The sequence below is a fragment of the Salarias fasciatus genome, chromosome 18 (genome assembly GCF_902148845.1).
Source record: "Salarias fasciatus chromosome 18, fSalaFa1.1, whole genome shotgun sequence".
NCBI lineage: Eukaryota > Metazoa > Chordata > Actinopteri > Blenniiformes > Blenniidae > Salarias > Salarias fasciatus.
The window spans coordinates 15,773,376-15,793,829 of NC_043762.1; the positions used below are offsets into that span (position 1 = coordinate 15,773,376).

Sequence of the window (20,454 nt, forward strand, 5' to 3'; positions counted from 1 at the left end):
TCTAAGACTCAACTGAGCAGGAACAGAAGATACTCGTACAGGGAGAAAACAACAACTGTGGTCCAAAGCAGATTCCTGGCCGAGCTCCAATGAGAGCTGGCAGCCGTCCACTAAATCAGAGGCATTGCTTGGAAGGTGCCTCCATGAAACAGATCTTCAAGGAGTGTTTCATCCATAACACATTCCAGGGCGATTCTGTGCCCAGCTCAGGTGTAATTGATTCCCTCCAACACATTTCACCGGTGTTCGGTTCATTATACAGCGCGCTTTATTGTTCAGGTTAGTGATGGCTTTGGTGATTTTAAATCCCATTAGAGCCGGCGGTGGGTCGCGCTGAGCCATTTGTCTTGCTACTGTTTCATTGATGTGATATGTGGCTTAACATACTGTAACGGTGAATCAGTGTCACCACCGTGTGACACGGCAAGAAGAACCAAACGCGTCTCAGAGCCGGCCGAGTGAAAGTTGCCACAATAAATCACTATCGGCTCCGTAATTTCACATCTAACACATGCTGCAGCTCGATTCAAGAGATTTTACAACAGTTGTCAAAAAAGTAACAATTCTATTGCAACTTGTTTAAATAATAGATTGAGAAATCAACTTTTTTTAATAGGCATGGGACTTTTTGAAACATTTTCCATTCATTTAAACACTTGCTTTGGCAGCTTTGTTATTATATTTAATATTTCAAATGCATTGAAGTGGGAGAGAAGCTGTTCCTCCGCCCACAGACGCTCAGCAGACTGACTTTACACAAAGGCAATTATCCCGCTGGAATTCCACAGTCTGTATCGTTGCAGGAAGCGTCAATTTGTACACATCAGTAAGTAATTGGGAGCTATGCTTAAGAACTGGAATTGGAGCTAAAGGGGGGCTATAGCTGCGCCGCCTGCAAACGGCAGGTTTGTAAAGCGCTGTAATTCTCACCATGCTGAAGACGGAGTGCGAGAGGCTGTGGCACGAGCAACACGCCGCGTTTGAAGAATACAAATGAGGAAGGGGGGGAAAAACAGTATAACTGTAAGGAATTGATTAAACTGTGTTTTTTTTTTTTTTTTGCTGCTCTAAAATGAGCCGCAGACATCACCGGCTCAAGGAGCCTGTTTAGGACGAACAGTGACTTTAAACTGCGGCACATCTCCCAGGCTAAAGAGGTCGTCATCTTCAGAGAGCGCTGTGGTATTTTTCGGGATCCCTGCCGCTGCGCGGCGTTGCCCCGATGCGCTGGCACCGGCCCCGGATGCTATCAGGGTACGGACAAATGTTTATGGCTTCGTCCTGCTGTTTGCTGCATTCGGGAAAAACTCCCATTCCTGCTGTTTCAGCCGAACGCGGTATGTATGCGTCAGCCGCGCTTATCATGAGCGTTTAAACCCTTGTTGGTGTCACAATGGAAACAATAACCATTTCCAACGGCAGGTGTGTATTTTTGCATGATAAATTCGGGCGCGTTATACATTTATCTGAATGTCTTTTTGGTTGAATTCTGCGGAGCGGAGCCGCCGACAGGGTTGACAGAGGGCACCGCTGATCAGCGAAGGGGATTGGCTGACAGCGGGGAGATATCAGAGCTGGCAGGCCCAAGGAGCGCAGAGAATATGGATGAAACAACAACAAAATGGTTTTGCCTCACCATCACTTTCGTTCCCCGTGAGGACGGCTGATAGAGAATGGCTGAGGAAAAAAGAAACGTGTCTGCCGACTCTAGGAGACACTGTATCATCTATACAGAAGAGCATAAACAAAGCTGAACAAACTGTCTTAAGCGCAAGATGTGATTCCTCTGTACTCATCCCTCGATCTGTCTGCACAGCACAGCGCGGCTCTCTCTCTTCCTCTCAAACAATAAGAAAAGCCTCCCCAACTTTTCTTTTTTTTTTCTTTTCTTTTTTTCATTTCTATCTCCACATTTTAAAACGCAAAGCTCATTTGAGGCTGGGCGGGTCCAGATAAGAGGCACATCAGTTAAATCGCGAGTGTGAAGAAACATATTTCTGCATTCATTGATTTTCAGAACTCAGAAAAGAAGAGTCATTGCTGTTTGTGGTGGATTGATTACTGTATTAGGTACTTATTTCAAACTGGATTTACTTTATAATTGTTTGAATTTTTCCAACCTACTTCTTTCTGTAAAGAGCACGTGACACCAGAAGTTCATTTTCGCTGCAAACTGGTGTTTTTCCTGATGTTCACGGGAGAGTTTTGTCTTTAAAGTGACATCTTTTAATAATCTTTTCTCCCAAATGCTAACAGAACAGCCTTTTTTTCCTGGCTTATGGATGGCACAATTATCCTTTTAATGAAATTGGCTTTAAAAAGGTTTTACACCCCCAAAGGATGTAGATAAACTCAGAGAGCAGCATGTAATCCCTCAATCATAATTAAAACATGATAATCACCAAATTTAGAGCAACAGGGATTTACCTGATAGTAACGCTCAGCTTTAGATGCACTTTTTTGTTTGGTCGATGGCAAACGAAATAACCTGACAAGGAGTCAGATGCCTCACCTGATCGGAGCTGTTTGATGCGCCCCTGGCTGGTGCTGGGGTCCACGGGCAGGAAGTCTTTGAACCAGGAGATCTCCGGGTCCGGGATGCCGCTGGCGGCGCACAGCATGGTGGCCGTCCTCGTGCGCTCAACCACCTTCAGCTGGGGGCCCATGTCGATGCTGGGGAAGCCGAACGGCAGCAGGTCCTCTGGAAGGTGGAAGAGAGTGAAATGCTGTCAGACTGCGTGTGTGAGTGTGTGTGTGTGTGTGGAACCTCAAAACTCAGCTGCATGTCTGCAAATGGTAACTCGTCCAAATTTTAACTTGCTTAAGCAAACTGGCCAGCGTCTCTCAAACGGGAAATCATTTTAGTCATGCAGATCAAAATGTTGACATGATTTTAGATCATGGCAGTTGAGTCGACTCTTCAGTGTTTTTTGAAGATTAATTTGCAGTTCAGCCTGTTTGAAGTCTGCGTGAAGTACAATTCAGGACCATCATTTTTCTGCAGATGAATACGACTGTGTATTGCACAGAGCATGACATTATAAAGCTGTTTATATATAAAAATATAAAATGATTTTGGTGTGGAATAAACAGGAACAAAGGACAAATTCGATATAATTAGAACAAAAAAGACATATTTTGAAAATATGCTATAAGGATTATGAAGCCACTATTTGTCTCAGTTTGAATACTGGACAAAGTTACTAAGAAACTACTGGACAAAAATGACTGATTTAGATTATTCGGGTAGACTGACAATCACATCTGTACTTTATTTTGGGGCAAATCCGGCGGGGGCAGTAATGAATAAATGAACGTGTCGCGCTGCAGTGTCTCTCAAAACAACGCGCTGGTTTATCTGCCTGCACAGAGCCGCAGTCAGGCCCGCCATTCACTCAATCCCGACTTTACTTCTTCTCTGGAGAGACAGGAGACTCGCTCACACATGCGGCGATGTAAGAGCGACTGTTTCCCCCCCTTTAACATCTGCAAATCCTTGAACGTGGAGATACCGCGCAAAGACAGCGGTGCCACTGCTGCTTTCATGATCTCAGCCTCATTCCCACTGCTAGCCAGTTATTAGGTGATATATCGGGCGGGCTCCAGCACAGCTATGTTTTTGTGTGTGCCTGACAGGTCGTTTCCAGCTGAGCATAAACATACCGCCCAGTCAGCAGGAGTTACTTAAGTGCCGACTCGCGCGCACGGAGACGCGTCGGCGGCAGCGTATTTCTCACCCAGAAACACAGGTGTTTGGCAGCAGTGGCTATGCTATGTGAATTTCCAAAGGTGTGGCTCTGTGTTGTGCGATTGTAATGATTCCTGTCTAATAACTATGCAGAGAGCTGCTCAGAAACAGCAGCAGCAATTAGAAGCTGGGATCAAGAGGAGGGGCAGGGCACTGGGGGTAATAAGGACTTGTTAGCAGTAATTGTTAAAATGTACCAACGATTAGAGAGGCCGATCTGGGATGTGTCTGCATGCGTCTGGATATGTCTGATTATGTTTGGGGGGGAAAAGTGGATAAGTGTGTGTTTGTGTGTGTGTGTGTGTGTGTGTGTGTGTGTGTGTGTGTCTTTCTCGTGTTTGTACATATTTGCTTCTATAGTTATGTTCTAATTAGCATCCTCACAGATCTGTGTGATGTGAGGAATAATGCTGTGTAGCACGTCAACACATATCCAGGAAAAACAGGGCGCGTGCACAGAAAAGCAGTTGCTTTCTATCACAGACACACACACACACACACACACACACACACACACACACACACACACACACACACACACAAACACTTTTGCACACACTTTCCGTGGTGAATGGGATTAGGAATCTCGGTGACAACAGTCCAGATGGTCAGACACGTAAGCAAGCATCCATCAGGCCTCCTGCTTCCCTCTCTCCAAAACCCTTTAAACCAGTCTGTCTCTCCCTCACACATACACACCAACACCTCCTCCATACCTGGAACTATAATTATGTATTCCACCTTCCTCGAGCTGTGAAGCAGCTACCAAGATGTCAATTTGTTTGAATAATAAATCAAACCTCTCGATTGTCAGGCACAACAAAACCATCTGAAAGCTTTGCAGTATCACAGGAAAATCTGGAGCCCAACACAGTCCGAGATGTGGACTGCGGCCACGTCAACTGTCTGTGTGTTTTTCCTCCGCTCCTTGCCTCCTCCGGGCCCCCTGCTACCTAACCACATGACAGACACACACCATCTGTTACCACACACTCTGCGATGGGGATGAGAGGCTGAGCGGAGATAGGATCTATTGCTCGCTTTCTCTGTTTCCACAGTCATCAGCAGCGGAGAGACCCCATCAGATAGGAATGTCAAGCTGTTGCTGATGCAGTGGCTGAGGGGAAGACGGAGCGGACGAGAAAAGTCATGAAAAGGCATAAGAGGAGTCAAATCTCGGAGGAAAGCCCGATGACGACGGCGAAGCCATCGGGGCTCGCGGAATCGTTCTAATGTCAGAAAATGGAAACCAAAGTGAAGGAGGAGACCAGGCTGACCCCCGCCGACTCCGCCTGTATGTGCCGCCACCCCTCCCCCAACCGTCAACCGACTGATCAATGCTAATGATCCACCTGAATGGAGAGCGGTGGTATGACCATTGATGAAACGGAGGAAAAGAAAGGAAGGAGAGGAGAGAGATCGATGGGTGGGTCAGGAGGTGAGCTCCCCTGAGGAGGGGGGGGGGAATATGCTGGGCCTACATCTGCTCCCCTCTGCCCTCCTCCGATCCCACCCCTCTCCTGAGAGGGTTCAGATGGTCTTTTTATCACTCCGCCGGCTCCCACTACATGGACTCTTTGGCTGTTAATTAGAGCACGTCACCGCGCCGAGCTGAAGGCACGTGCACATGCGCCTGCGTGTATCTGTCAGGGGGTCTGGTCTGTAGTCCAGTCAGGTCTTTATTAACGCTGCAAACACAGAGTGAGGGTCGGCCCTGAATTAATGAGAGAGATAGATGGATGGATCGGCAGGCAGACAGACAGACAAAATAAAATATGCATTTAAGGCTAATTGATGACTCCAAATTTTCTGAAGGTGTGAGCGTAAGTGTGTGTGACTGTCTCTCTGTTTTCGCTCGGTGATGGATTTGCGACCTCCCGGATGTAAACTGCCTTCACCCGGAGTCAGCTGGGAACGGCTCCATCGCCCTGACAACTCTATATTGGATAATGTGGTGGAGGAGATGGATGGATGCGCACCATCCCATAGTCTCGACTGATTTCAGCCTAAATGAGTGGAGAAAGAGTGCCGCTGTGTTACTGTGGTTAGCTCTTTCACCTCACCGTAAGAGGACCTCAGTTCGATTCTGTGTGAAGCTGCTTTGTGCTTTGTGTACTCTGGCTTTCTCTCACTCTCCAAAATACAAGTTGTTTTATTATATTGCTTGGAATTATATAATAGAATAGAATAGTACAGAACAAAAGAGAACAGTGTCTAATTATGAACACAGGAGCAGATTTGTTCTTTGTCTCGTAGATGCAGATAAGCCAGCAGACGGAGAGTTGCACTGGACGCTGAAGCACAGTTCACTGGAGAGCAGGATGGGAAGCTACAGGTATTCAGCCTGACTCCTGGATGAGTCAGCGGCTGCTTGAAATAGATACTGCGGGCATAGCCTTGATCACACTTTTTCGCCAAATGAATCATTTATCAAATGCAAACACTGCCGGACAAAAGTGGCGCTTATTTTTCATCTCCCGGTTAGATTGATAAGACAGCCTATGGAAAAATGCACCATGTGTATATAAACACAGTGTGTGTCAACAGTGTTTGGGGGCACATTGGCAAAGGCCGAGCAGCATTGTTCCCCGGAGCTTTTTGTTTGTGTGTGTTTGTGTGTATCAAGAGGTTGAGAGCGTACATTTTGGCCTGGTTATGTTTGCAGAAGGGCAATCAGGCCTCGTGCCCAAAACCAGTCAGTGGAGCCAACCAGATCTGGGCAAATACGCAATTTGTGTGTCTCTGCATGCATACACACACACACACACACACACACACACACACACACACACACACACACACACACACATACACACACACACTGCAGTAGTGCGTTAACACACACATACACACACCAAAAGAGTCAAACACATAATGCATATGACACAAACAAACAAACATGAATCCAGGTTTTCTCGCTCTCCTTGTGTCTCTTTGTATTTGCCTCTCTCTGAAACACACAGCCGTCCAGACAAAGAGGCACACTCTCTCTAACACACAAAACACTCCCCACAGAAAAGTCATCATCTCTCCTGGTTAAGAAACAGGTTGTCTATTCATATCCCGGTCCATGTCAGTGAGAAATGGCCATGTGCATAAAAGAAGCTTGAATAAAAGCCGATCTCAGGGAGCCTGATTCAGGATTAATCTGCCAGCACTCAGCAGTCTTCAGAGGCTGTAATGCTTTGACTCCTATAGACTGCAGGAGGGCGGAAGGGGAGCACTTTAAATGCTAATAGACCTTTATGATAATAGAGCACAATACAGTGCCGAATCAGACTTTGCATCTTAGATCAATCGCATCAAAAACCTTCGTCCTCCTCGCCATCCGAAACCCTGCTTCAGAAGAGATTAAACACCCCGACAAACAATGACCCCACATGTAAACTGTAAACCGCGTGCGTTTACTACATGCAAACTATCAGGAAGAATAGACTGCATGAGAAAAGGAAATAGGAAGCAGAGAATGAAAACAGTGAAGATGAGGGAGTATATGTGATGAAAGAGCCTGTTCTCAACTCAAGGAGTGTAATCCTCTTGCAGGCTGAGTTGATACTCTCAGTTGTTTCCAGACCGAAATGCTGCTTGAGCCGCCGGCCTGCCAATGCAGCAGACGCCTGGGGGGGAATCACTGATCTGACTCTGTTGTTCATATGAAGGGTGTTTGCCGTGGTGGCAGAACATCTCTCCTCCCCTTTCTCTCTCTCTCTCTCTCTCTCTCTCTCGCTCTTCCTCCCCCCCATCCCTTGCCTCCCTTTCTCCTAAAATGGGACACTGGGAGGTGAGCATAATCAGGATTATGCTGCACAAGCCAGACATACACACACTGAGATATATGCACACATGCACACATCCTTAAATGAAGAAATCCATGTGCATGCGTTTGCTCGCTGCACAGTCGTGAAGGTCGTGCACGCACAAACAGAGATATACAGTGCTGCAGTGATGAAAATCTCTCGCCCACCAGAGGTTTTCAAACATGCAGAACTGCAGATATTCATGTCTCCTGAAGGCAGAACACCACAACTGCAGTGGCCATAGGAGGAAAAAAAAAAAAAGAGTTTGGTTATAAAGAGGATAGAGTGGAACAGGAGAGCATGAAAAGAGAGAGTCCGGATAGACTGTGAGGGTTAGGCAGAACAGATAGCTAAGAAGATGAAAGAATGAATAAAACAAAAGAGGAGAAATTAGAAACGGATTTCGCTTTGGGCTAAAAAAGAGGCTGCTGGAGTCAAACGCCCAGAAAGTTTCAGTGGATCGGGAAAGAGGAAGGAGGGAGAGGAGCGGGTAATGGGATGGGTGATGTGTGATGATGGTAAAGGCACAAAAAGAAAGATCTCCCGAACCATAACCTACCACATCTTCATCCATTAGGCAGCCTATAGAGCGGCGGCAAATATCCTGTGGCCAACCACAAGCCCTCACACTCTATAACACTGCTATTAGCCTCGGTCAACCATTATATAAAATGATGAGACGAAACATCAGGGGATGAAAAGACTTTTCAGTGGAGAGGTAGAAGGGTTTTGACCAGTAATGGAAAGCCTCCATTCTACTCCAGTGGTGGACCTTTTTTCCAATGAGGCAGTTTTTGAAAGAATGACCCCGGCACGATTTCCACAGACTTCTGAGCACTTAACGGCGTTCTTAGATGGCTTCATCTATTCTGCTGCATCCCTCTGATTGCACAGAGGACTGGGAGCACACTGTCGAATATCTTTTAGGAATCCACTTGTGTAGTGTGAGTAGGCACCTTAGTGTCTATTTATTCTTCCTCGTGTATGCTTCTGGAGCACTTGCAAAGCTCGGATGGGATGAAATTAAGAGTACAAAACATGCTGGAAAGCATCTTGTTATTTGATGAAAAAGTCAAAGGAGCATGTCTTCTTACATGAAATGTAGCCAACCAAACTATAACTTCCAAATTCAGATGCTTGAGTCAGTAAGACAAGATTAAAAGCAGGCAAGTACTGAAGTTTACGCTTTGAATCAACTCACTTTGAGATTCTGGATCAATCTGGGATCAGAGATATTTTGTAATAACAGCACTTTAAAAATGTTTTTAATACAGTGATGAAGCGCTTTGCATGTGTTGGAGCTGGGATCTAATAAACTGAGTGGCTTGTTCACAGCACTGCTGCTGTTCAGGATTTTAAGTAATGAAATGCAGCATTTAGGACTATTGTATCACACTAAGCTGACAAAAATGGAGCACTTGTTAATAAAAAAAAAAAATCAAAATGGAGTTAGATAATTTCCTTCTTCCGAGCCTATCAGTTGCTCCCCTCCCGGGGTCGCCACAGTGAACCATCTGCCTTCATCTTATTACCTGCCTCCTCGTCTCCATTTCCTCCTTCAGAATTCCTGTCTGAGGTCTTTCTCTTCTCCTTCCTGGCTGCTTCATCCCCGGCAGGATTTGTCCAATATATCTACGATTTCTCAATAGCACAAGCCATCTCCAGTTTTCTTTCCAAGCTGCTTTTTTCTTTTTTTTTCTTTTTTTTTTTTTTTAATATCCAGTCTATCCTGGTAACTCTGTAAGAAAGTCTCAACATTTCCATCTCTGCTACCTCCAGCTCTTGCAGCTCAGCTTCCTTTTGACAATACAACGGCCTCAACACACCACTACTGTCTGAAAAACCTTCCCTTTTCCCTCTTGCTGCTATCATGCTATTAGAATTTAAATGCCTAGAAATATTTCAGAGGAACCTCTCGGGCTATCCTATTTCTATAAAATACATTTCTTCTCATGGTATATAAAAATTGTAAACCATCCTGCGTCTAATTTAGATTTGTTTTCATGGATATTACATAACAAAGTAGAAATTTATTTTGGTTTTTTTTCTGGTCAATAGAGGAAAGTATTGATGAAGTTGGTCAGAAAATCTAAATTCAGTTTACCACAAAAGCTGATTTGCCCATTTACCACAGCATTATCACACATCCAGATGAATTAAAAGAACAGCTAACAGAATTTGGCCAAATCAGACAGCAGACAAAATTATATTATCCAGCCAGCATGGATTTTATTGTTTGCTCTGAAACATGGGGAAAAAACACTTGTAGAATAATTGACTCTCTCTCTATCTGTATGCGACACGTCTGTGGCTTATGATTCAGGGAAAATTTTAACTATTATGGTCAGTAATAGCTTTAAATCCCGTTGGTGCTTGGGGTTAAATATCGCTGCACTCGCTGCTCTCCTGTATTCTGTTGTCAAAGACTGATGATTGTAATGTCACAGAGGGGATGGGGGACATCGCGCTACACAGATCTCGGCGAGCGGAGAGCACACACAGCCAGGAACACACACACAGGGAGGCTCGCCCTCAAGGTGTAGTTTATGTGGTAATGTGCTTTAGATTGGGGCTGTGTGTGCAGAGATGATGGGCCGGGTAACAGATGGACAGGAGTCTATTCCCTAGGCTACCAGCCTTCTGCTTACCACATAGTCCTGCCAAGTCTACAATCCCCATCCATCTCCGACACTCTCCACTCGCCCCTCTTCCCCCCTCCGCCATCCCCTTCAACCTCAATTCCTTCGACTTGCCATTTCATCTGTACTGTTTCACACTATCCTGTTGTGTTACTCAACTTATTCCCACCTCCTCGACCTCTTCCTCCCTCTTCCCCTCTGCACTTCGATTACTTGTGGCAAAAAAGAAAAGAGAAGCGCTGTCTGCCAAACCCAGGCCCAATCCCTTGGTTTTTCTCCATGTAGTAACAGCCTGAGAAGTCATCCCTCTATTTCTTCGTCCGTTCCTGCAGTACCGGGCGGTTGGCCAACGCTCAGATCCCAAGCTAGCAGCCACATGCTGTAACGTTCGTTCAGAACATGTTGGAGCACCACATTAGATAAGTTTCCCTCCAAGGAGACAGTATACATTAGATTAACACCCCGACTCTGGCCAGGAAGCCTAGTTATTACAGGAAGCTGGGAAGCTAAAATACCCCTCAGTGAGCATGTTAGCCGGCCCTCTCTGTGGCCGGATCACGCTCGGTCGCACTCAGAAGGACTATAAAAAGCACAGTTCGCTGCAGACTGCTGTGCCGTCTGGGTGTGGCACCGCTTCATTGTCACATCTACAACTGACGGCTCACTGAAGTGAGGATGACGGTGAGAGCCAGGTGTGCAAAAGTAGAAAGAAAGCACTTCTAAAGTCCAGGAGGAGTGTGTGTGTGTGTGTGTGTGTGTGTGTGTGTGTGTGTGTGTGTGTGTGTGTGTGTGTGTGTGTGTGTGTGTGTGTACATGCACGTGCGTGTGCCTTTACCTCTGATAATTGACAGCTTTGCTGTGACGGACACCTGGCCTTCACTGTTGCGTGCCACACACTCGTAGACGTTCTCGTCTCGGGGTGCTCTGAGAGGCTGGATCCTCAGCACGGCACCTGCACCCTCATCAAACTCTATAGTCTGGACAGCCACAGAACAAGAAATATTAGTCACAGCAGAGTGAACACTTGAATCCTATTATTAGAGAAGCGCTGTGTAGCATGTCAACACGGCTTGCAATAAATGCATTAATACAACAATAAAGCGAGCATATTCCATTATCAAGCTGTGTTTAATAAACATCTGGTTCAAATTCAGACATGTTAAACAGAAATACAGATCGTGACACCTTCCTGACGGGCGCTTGTGTTTTACTTACTTACTGACTTACCAGAGAAGAGGGTTGGATCTGGGCCCCCTGCTTGAAATGCAGTGATTCTAATATTAGGTCACATTACCGCATTAGCATGCAATCAGGTCTCAATGGAGCTACTGGAAATAACAATTCTCTGGACTACCGTGCACTGCAGTATTCGAAATTTCAACGGCATTATATTGCTCAATACCATTTATCATAATATACCATCTATCGAGTAGTTAACGTTTCTATGAGTCACTGTGACCAATGCAAGAAGCGCGCATCGGAATAATGCTGTTATTAAAGAATCATTTCAAAGAAATGAAATTTGGGACTGATTCGCCGTCTGGCTGAGCTTGAGGTGGGAAGATTGATATCACTCTAATGGCTCTTTTTAAGCAGTGATGTTGAAGCCAGGGAGTAAATGAGCTCATCTTGGCACGAGCACCAGCAGCTGCAGGGCAATGTAAGTTTCAATCCACGCGCCTCATATAACGGATCTATTAGCGGCTACCTATGAAGTTCATTAATTAACATGTAATTTTAAAGATTCAATTCAGGCAGTCTATGACACACTGCGGTCCAGCAAAGGTGTTTTTTTTTTTTTTTTTGCTATTTTCATGCAGACAACACAAAAAATTGAGCACAAAAAGGTTGTCGGGCGTTATCTCTAGTGTTAATTCTTAATTTGAAATCAAATCATCAATGAAGCCTCATGTTTAAGGAACAAGCACAAGAGAGCACTTGATCTCTGTACTTAATCAAATTTTAACTTTTTATTGAAAAAAAAATATGGCTAGAAAATCTGAGATGCAAATCAAAAGAAGATCAATCACTGCTGAAAGCTGCATTTTATCTCTGTTTTCCACATCGCAATTACAACCGCATGCATTCACATAATCAGATAACTTTGTCCAGTGATGTCTGTATTTGCCATGCATTTAAAAGAGATAGCAGTTCAGTTGTGCACTGTGACAACCACCTCGATACGCTGGGAGTTGACCTTCTTGCCCTTCTTGTTCCAGTAGACAGCGGGCTTGGGATTGCCATTGGCCTGGCACACAAATGATGCCACCCCCCCTGACACCCCGATCTGGTCCGTGGGAGTCTTGGTGAACTTTGGAGAGGCTGAGAGAAATAAAAGCAGAGGAGAGGGGAAAAAAAAATAAAGTCAAAATACAGCAAAAATGGACGCCGGACATCAAACAAGCCGCAGAAGCGGGAGCAGCCCCCTGCTGACCACACCCCATTTCACTGTCAGACACCGGTCAGGCCCACTCGTGCTCTGATGGCTGCGAGTTGCGCTCACTTCCTGGGTATCATCTAGAGGGCAAGCTGAAGGACTTCCTGTGGGTCATAAATAAAATATAGGCCCGTGCTTCAGAGGAACACGGCTGCGTCTCTCCCCTCCTCAGCCGTTCCCTCGGCTTCCTCCGGGGCAGGCCACCATTGTGGAGCATAAGCTGTCATGACACATAAGTGTTTCGCAGGTAGGAGAAGTGTTGGCTACAAATTCGCAGCATTTAATTGGCTTAAATGTATAAATATCAGAAGTGTCATTTTGTGTCTTTACACGCCGAACAACACCTATAAAGTATTTGCAAATGCATATTCTAATAATCCCAAGAGGAGCTGTGAATCCACATTTTAACAATATCTTTTTATAATTTATCTACGGATTTATTATTCAATCCTTCAAAATATATTTTAAATTCAGCATTAATTGGTTTTTATAATTTTTCCATGCTGCCTTGTCTTTTTTTTAAAATCTGCTGTTTTAAATTCACTAAATTTCAATGTTTTTTTCTCTTTCATTTCTTTTTGCTTTTGTCCTGTTATCACTTTGTCAGTCCTCCGTGTTGACTTTAAAGTGTACTAATCCTCATCTAAACTGCTACTTACTTACATAACATTTCACTGATTGACGGATTTGTGCTCATTTGCCGCCCGGCGGAATAATTTCAGCGGTTACGATTCTTCTGACGTGGGACGTTAAAGCGCCGCAGCTTCCCTGCGCGAGCAAACAGCGATATCCAAGTGTGATATTGAGCCAACAGTACCGAACCTACACTTTTCACAGTGACTGAGTCAGATCAGTCGACACAACCTCCTGCACCCACCCATCGCTATCTGTCTGTGGCCTGTTGCCATGGTGCCCATCTTAACTCCTCCTCGGCTACAGAATCGCTGCTATCCATCAGGGTGAAGTCAGGATGACCCTTACCATAGCAACCTGGATCCCTCCTCCCCTAAGTCTGGGTGTGTGAGGTCTTCCTGCAGTGTTGATTCACTTCTGCTCTGAAGACAAAGCAGGGGGGGGGCGGAAGAAATATCCTCGCCAAACTAATGGCGAGATGCTTCCGAAGTCTGCTGCGTGTCTTTCTATTCCTGCTCAGTTCACCAGTTAAAAAGGACACGGAGCACTTTCCACCTTCGCTGCAATGCTTGACAACAAGCAGAATAGCATTATGTCAGATGACTGCTCCCCTGCCTGCCGCACCACCATGTCTCTAAGAGACCCACTCTGAAAATTTCGGAAATAAAGTGGTTTCATTTTATGCTTGCCATAATCCTCAACAGGAAGAAGCGAAGAGCCAGTACAGTACAGTCAATCAGAACAAATTTATGCCCACCATTTTAGAACTCAAGAGCAGGATATTTTCCTGCCTGTTAGACTCTTAGAAATGCACACAAAGTATTGAGCAAATTGCCCCCTTTTCCCCCACCAACAATATGAGGAAATGAAGCATCAAGAGCCCCCCAAAAAAATTGTCATGGTTGAAGCTGCTTTCTCCTGGCTATCGGATTACGAATGAATTTCATGTTCTTCTTAGGGCTTGAGCGCGGTTTTAGGTGGCTTTATGTTGAGTCCAAAGTGTTTCCTATGTTCTCCTTAAATGCACTTCAACACCAATCCTCGTGCAAAACCGACCCCACTGGCGAAGTTACCACTTAAGCCTCTTCTGAAAGGCAGAGAAAAGCCCTGCAAGTCACTGGGCTCCGGATGGATTTGCACCGAACATAAAGTTCTTATAATGGAAAGCTTCTAGAAAGCTCCCTGGAAAATAAAGAACTAATGAAGAGCATAGCAAGTTTCGCGCCATTGTCAGGGACCAGACACGCCTGAAACTGACCTGTTAATTCAGCGTTCGGTATGTAACAGCCTTGTGGCCGGCACACGATGAATAACTGAACGGATGTGTGCATAAGAAGCACCAGCAGGTACGGAGTGTGTGTGTGTGTTGCTTTGGGAAGTCGGAGCCTTTTGCTTGATGTCAGGCTATAATCAGGGAATAAGGTTACGCAAGCCTGACTTAATTTTTTTTTTTTCTTTCAGGCATATTAATGTAACTTCTGGTGAAATGTTGCATTATGAACAGCCATAAAAGGCATTACTTATGGCAAAGGTATTAAGTGCAACTGACTGTGGTCTGACAAGCCTTTAAGCCACTTTTAATAATGCAGTTCTTCCTGTTTGTGTGTCTGAGCTGTCAAATGTGTTTGCATCTCACAGCCAAATGTGTGGAAAAAAAAAAAGGGGGAATTAAAACCTTTGATATTACGACAAACGCTCTCTAGCAAGAGGAGGGAAATTGCAATACAGATCATTTGTAAGTTTATCTAAAAAAATAAAAAATAAAAAAAAAAGGCAACAAAATGAATATGAATCACTGACTTCATTTGGGTGCTTCTGAGACTGTTTTAAAAAGATGAGCATTGATCATGATTGTGAGGGAAATTTCACACATTTGCATAAAACTCTCAATAGCGATAAAGGAGCATTGTGTGTAATAATTTATTCATTTTCTAGAAAGTGGAGAAGATCCACAAAGAGCCAAATCGCTGAAAGACAAATCTTCCCATTTATGAGTACTTGATGGCTGCTGTAAAAGGTGTATGTTTTGTTTTGTTTTGTTTTCTTCACTAACAGGATTAAAACAATCTGCTGCAACTTATCAGTCATGAGGAATTGATGAAAGATCAGAATTTAAATTCCTGTTGATGGGATGTCGAGGCGAGAGTCTGAAATGTGTTGGCTGCTTTTTTTTTTGTGGGCAAACAGTTACTGAAGTAATACAAATTGTTTTTAATATCACTTTAATCTCAGCTTTATTTCTGTCCACAAACATAAAAAAATCTGGTATTTAATAGCTGTCAAACATTAAAACAAAGAATTCGAGGGCATGCGTGCACATAGCAGTACGTAGATGATATTATATGTTCCTATGATCATCAGCTAAGAAACATCAGCTTAAGTATTTTGCATCGTTGATGCAACTCGATTTAATTTTTCAGTTTCTGCACCTTCGGTACTGATAACTGTTACTATCCTGACACTTTGATGATAATTTCATTTTTAATTCTTTAAACAACAAGCCAATTTTATAAATGTAAAAAGTAAAAAAAAAGAGTTAGAGACAATTTGTTTTCAAACCTCAAGAGTAAAAGTAATAAAGTCATCACAAAAATAAAACGTCAAGTGAAGAATAAATACCCCAAAATCTACAACCTCTTTGTTAATTCCCAGCCCTGATTTAAATAAACTTTTTCACTTCAATTCCTCTCCAAAGACACTGTTGCAACAAAGAAGTTTGAAATTGAAGTTCTGTCTTTTTTTTTTTCTTTGTTGAGGAAGTGAGGGAGACGAGGAGGAGCAGAGAAACGAGGCTTTATTCACAACACTATCTGCTCTGCTGAGGAACACTGTAGGTGGTCCACAGGCGGAAATCTTCAATCCAACAATCAAAAGTTGGCTGTTGTGTAATTCTGCCGCTCGGATTGAGTATGAAAATATTTCCACAGTGATGTCAGTCTCCAAGCAATTCAGACTGGGTACGCAAATGCAAAATGGAATTCACATTAGACAAGTCAATGACCAGCTCCATCTTCAGCCGATCTCATCTTCTTTCAGAAAAATCAAGTTGGCTTTACAAGCAGTGACAGCAGGGTGCGTGCGTGTGTGTGTGTGTGTGTGTGTGTGTGTGTGTGTGTGTGTCACTGAAGCAGGAAATCTGTGGAAATGTTCTAATCAAGGAATTGATGAGGAACATGCTGATCGGACCTCTGGGCTTATCAAAACACATTAACCATGCCACAGTCCAGAGATGATGCAGAGACGCGCCTGGAGTCACCTCTCAGACACACACACACACTCAACACACATAACACACATAACACGAACCTTTGTTCGACAATTTGCTGCTGATAATACAGAAACTGTCATTCGACCAAGGCAGAGACAAAAGGCTTTCGTCTCGAGAGTGTTTCTGTCTCGCAAGACAGACAGAAGCTTTTGACTGATATAAAGACAAACAGAGACACAGGCAGACGAAAAATGTACAGCTAATGTATATATCAAGGTCGTCAAAAGATTAATTTTCAATCAAGATGAATTACAGGACTTCCACAGTTGATTGCAATTAATCGCATTTTGGTTTTTAAGGTAGCTTTCAGCCCCTAAAGAAAAGCTTTCATCAGTCCAAACAGTCAGTTTTACCAATCTCTGCTCATGTTGAATTCAAAGTTGAAGTTTCAGCAACGGAACTTTGCGACTTACCAGTGCGTCTTTACTGGGAATCGAACACAGAAAAAGAATTTCCTTTTTTTCAGATTTTTTGATTTTTTTTTATTTATTTTATTTTATTTTTTTGGGGAGGGCGGACTTGGAATGAACATACTGACAAGCACATGATGGAAATAGTGACCGATCATTTTGTATATATACACACACACACACACAGATACATACCTGGCGCTCCAGCACACACACCGCTGAAAGGACTTGTCAGCAGGATAATCAAAGGCAGCAGCAGACACAGGGGACATTGGCGAAGGCAGAGCCCCACGGTCGGCCTCCTGGACGGGGCCACAGCTCGACCTGTTGCAGGCGGAGACATGGCACCGACGACGCGGTCGCAGATGGCGGAGATACAGGAAGGGCTTCGCTCAACAGGGGTAGGCACTCTGCAGACAGGCAGGAAATAATAAAAATGAAGGTCAGGCATATTTCTTCCGCATCTGATTCGTCATTTTGCTCGGCAGTAACGTTTGAAAACGTCTGCGCACCATGAGGCAGGAGGGAAAATATACAATATTTTATGTTGATTCTCGTGAAGAAAATTAAAGAAAAATTCATGCTAATGCAGGATTAGGTCTTTTGATTTAGCCAGAGCACTTCTGACTTGGGATTAGCAGCTCGAGCGGGCCAGCTCTGACTGAACTAATGCCAGAACAATGGAGCCACCGCTCAATAACTACGACAAGAAACAGACCAAAATAGTTTTCGACGTACTGCTTCTGTTTAAATAAGTCCCTTTTTCAGTGAGCCGTGAAATGAGCTGCAATGATACGTTTTTAAGAGTTCTTTTTTTCTTCCTCAGACGTCCTCGTAATTTCATTTTAGCTCTGGCCTAATTCCTTCTTAGCGTTCGGTATTTTAGTGTTCTGGTGGCACATAAAAGTGTTAATGCAATAATACATCCAGAGTGTGCCACCGTAATGGAAAACACTTAAACAAAGAGGATTGAGGGGTCAGCAGAAATGTGGCGAAATTCAATAACAGCAAATGTATCAGAAACTGCTGCTTTAGTAGCTGTCCCCCCGTCTTGTTAATCCTTTGCCGTGGGGGGGGGGGGGGGGGGGGGGGGGGGGGGGGGAATCTCCGTCAGTATTTTTGCTCCCTTCGCTCACGTAAACACGTGCACGCCGAGCCACACACATCTGGGAAGCCCGAGCATAATTCAGCTCTGTCTGCTTACAGAGATTTAGACAAGCCGCGCAGAAGCTCCCCGTCTGGGAGTCAATAACTCCTCAGTCCTATCGAGCTCTTCCGACCCCCACCGCACGGCCCTGTGTGTCAGAACGCAGGTGGGGAGGCCGAATGAGAAAGGAGCCTTTGTTAACTGTCATATATCACACACACACATACATGTCTGCCGTCAAGTGTGAGCCCAGGATAACATACATTCTCTTGGGGAAGATATGATACGCATTCACAGGTGACAGGCCACCGAGTGATTGGCACATAAATATGTGCAAACACCCATAAGCACACTTTCACCCCGACGTCCCCGAGACGCCGGCAGAAATGGAGTAGCAGCGATTCGGCCGACCCTTACTCGCCTTTACTAAATGAAAGAGGCATTTCTGGTGAGTTACATATTCAAAGACTCCTCCAACCACTTATTGAGCTAATGACCTGCTCAAACACATTACTGTCTGCCAGTTCCTACACTAAAAATAGCCCGACTGAAAACATGGCCGTCTATCTGATCCGGGCTCTTTCTCTCGCCGCCGTGCCCCCGTCTTATCTAACGCTGCGTAATAGCCGTTGAATAGAAAAGCTTTCAGCGTCCCTTTTTCAATTGAACAATGCGATAAGAAAAATCAGATCACGGCTCGTCCGAGCGCCATTGGCAGCATGTTAAGTAAATTCTCCTCTTACCAAAACTCAATTTGGCTGCGCTGCTCTAACCGGGGCTACCTTTCTGCGTGGAACCACACGGCCACCGAAACATCACAGGTCGAACCGTCTGCCCGCGTGCCCGAGCCTTAATGTCTCCACGCCGCCTCGGTCTAACCCTTTCCATCATTTCTGTTTATCCACCTCTCCCTGTTGTCTTTCACCTGCTGACAAAAGCCTCTCTGCTCTACCTCCACTATAGCTGCACACCCTCTAAGTAATCCCTAATCTTACCCTCGTCTCACTCCTGCATTAGTCTTTATATACTTTAAAGCTCCTCTCCTCCCATCTCCTTTTATCCCGTTCCTCTCTTCCACCCTTCACTTTCGCGCTCGCCTTCCTTGTTAACCTCTCCTCTCTCGACGCCGTATCCTCGGCGACACCCCATCATTCATCCCCCTCTCTTTTTTTTTTACGCGCTCTCTAACCCCTGCTTGTATACAAATCCTCTTCCTCTTCCCAGCTGCCCCGCGCCGGCTGCTCCAGCTGTTTTTGGTCCATTGACACAATTCAAACAAAAGAGCTTAGAGCGTCCCACAGCTGTGGATGTCGAGGGAAGACGCCAAAACGCATTCAGAGAGGCAGAAGTAGACCGGGCCAGACCGGGCACTCGTGGGGCATTTAACGTTAATGCCACCCAACGTGCCTCTTCCTCTCTGGATATCCAGACAGAGAAACAACCATTGGCTTTGGTAGAAGCATAATTAATACGTGCGAGCGTGAAAATTCGCATGACTCAGGCCCAACCTCCAGCGTGTACAACCCCCTCAGAGACATCACAACCTGCTCTCCCTGATCATCGGGCTCTGCATCCAGAGAGAGGACAGCAGGGGTTGGTCCTATTACCTTTTTTTTTTTTTTTTTTTTTTTTCCAGTGTGACAACACAGATGGTCAGCCAGACAGATAGATTGATGGGGATACATGTGCTATTTATTGCAGAGCGGCAGATAATGACACCGTAGCTCAGGTGGTGAAATGTACACCGGTTATTGTGCTCCATCAAGCTGATGAAATAACATTGTTTAGGTGGCATCCAACCTGCCCCTGCTCCGCTGGGGCCCCCCTCGCAAGATGACATGCTTTGTTTTTCTCACCTCGTCCCCACCCTGCACCCGCCTCCTCCTCCTCTTCCTCCACCCCTCTCCTGCACCTTACCCATGATGCCGTTCGCCACAAGTGGGTTGAGATGGTCTCACAAGGCCTGTCACCATGACAACAAGCCACGAGCACTCATAGAAAGACCGGATCTGTTTCCTGCAGCCCCGGCATGCTCGGCTGTGAGATAGTACACCTGATAGGAACCTGGTGTTCTTTGATTTCTGTTTAAGTTTTATTCTGGAATCCAGCGCTAGCAGCACAAATTACTGGAGATGTTGGGAAAAAGCTCTGCTGCGACATTTTTCTTTTTTCAATTATTTGTATTCATAAAAGACAGGACACACAAATCTTCTATTCATCCACAATAACCATTTCTCATTTGCATTTTTTTTCAAATCGTTCAAAACTTGAATCATTTTTCTTCCTCCACTTCAGGGCGCTGTGGCCGAGCCCGGCTCACGGTGCGCAAACCCGGAGCGCCCCAGTCCACCACAGGGCAAAAAACAGAACGCAGG

At 44.9% G+C, this 20,454-nt stretch overlaps 1 protein-coding gene across 13 annotated transcripts in view; it reads right to left on the reverse strand.

The window, feature by feature from the left end:
- The window catches only part of ptprsb (protein tyrosine phosphatase receptor type Sb), a 69,089-nt gene that overhangs the window by 36,566 nt on the left and 12,069 nt on the right, over window positions 1-20,454 (reverse strand). For 7 of the 13 annotated variants that reach the window (XM_030114860.1, XM_030114859.1, XM_030114858.1 and 4 more), the window contains exons 2-5: window positions 17,128-17,342; window positions 12,358-12,506; window positions 11,020-11,161; window positions 2,513-2,701 (exon numbers count right to left, since the gene is read on the reverse strand). In XM_030114860.1, coding sequence (XP_029970720.1) covers window positions 2,513-2,701; window positions 11,020-11,161; window positions 12,358-12,506; window positions 17,128-17,275 — 628 coding nt within the window. In that variant the 5' untranslated portion in view covers window positions 17,276-17,342. The remainder of the gene's footprint in view (window positions 1-2,512; window positions 2,702-11,019; window positions 11,162-12,357; window positions 12,507-17,127; window positions 17,343-20,454) is intronic. The other 6 variants (XM_030114862.1, XM_030114861.1, XM_030114863.1 and 3 more) reach the window with 1 other exon arrangement.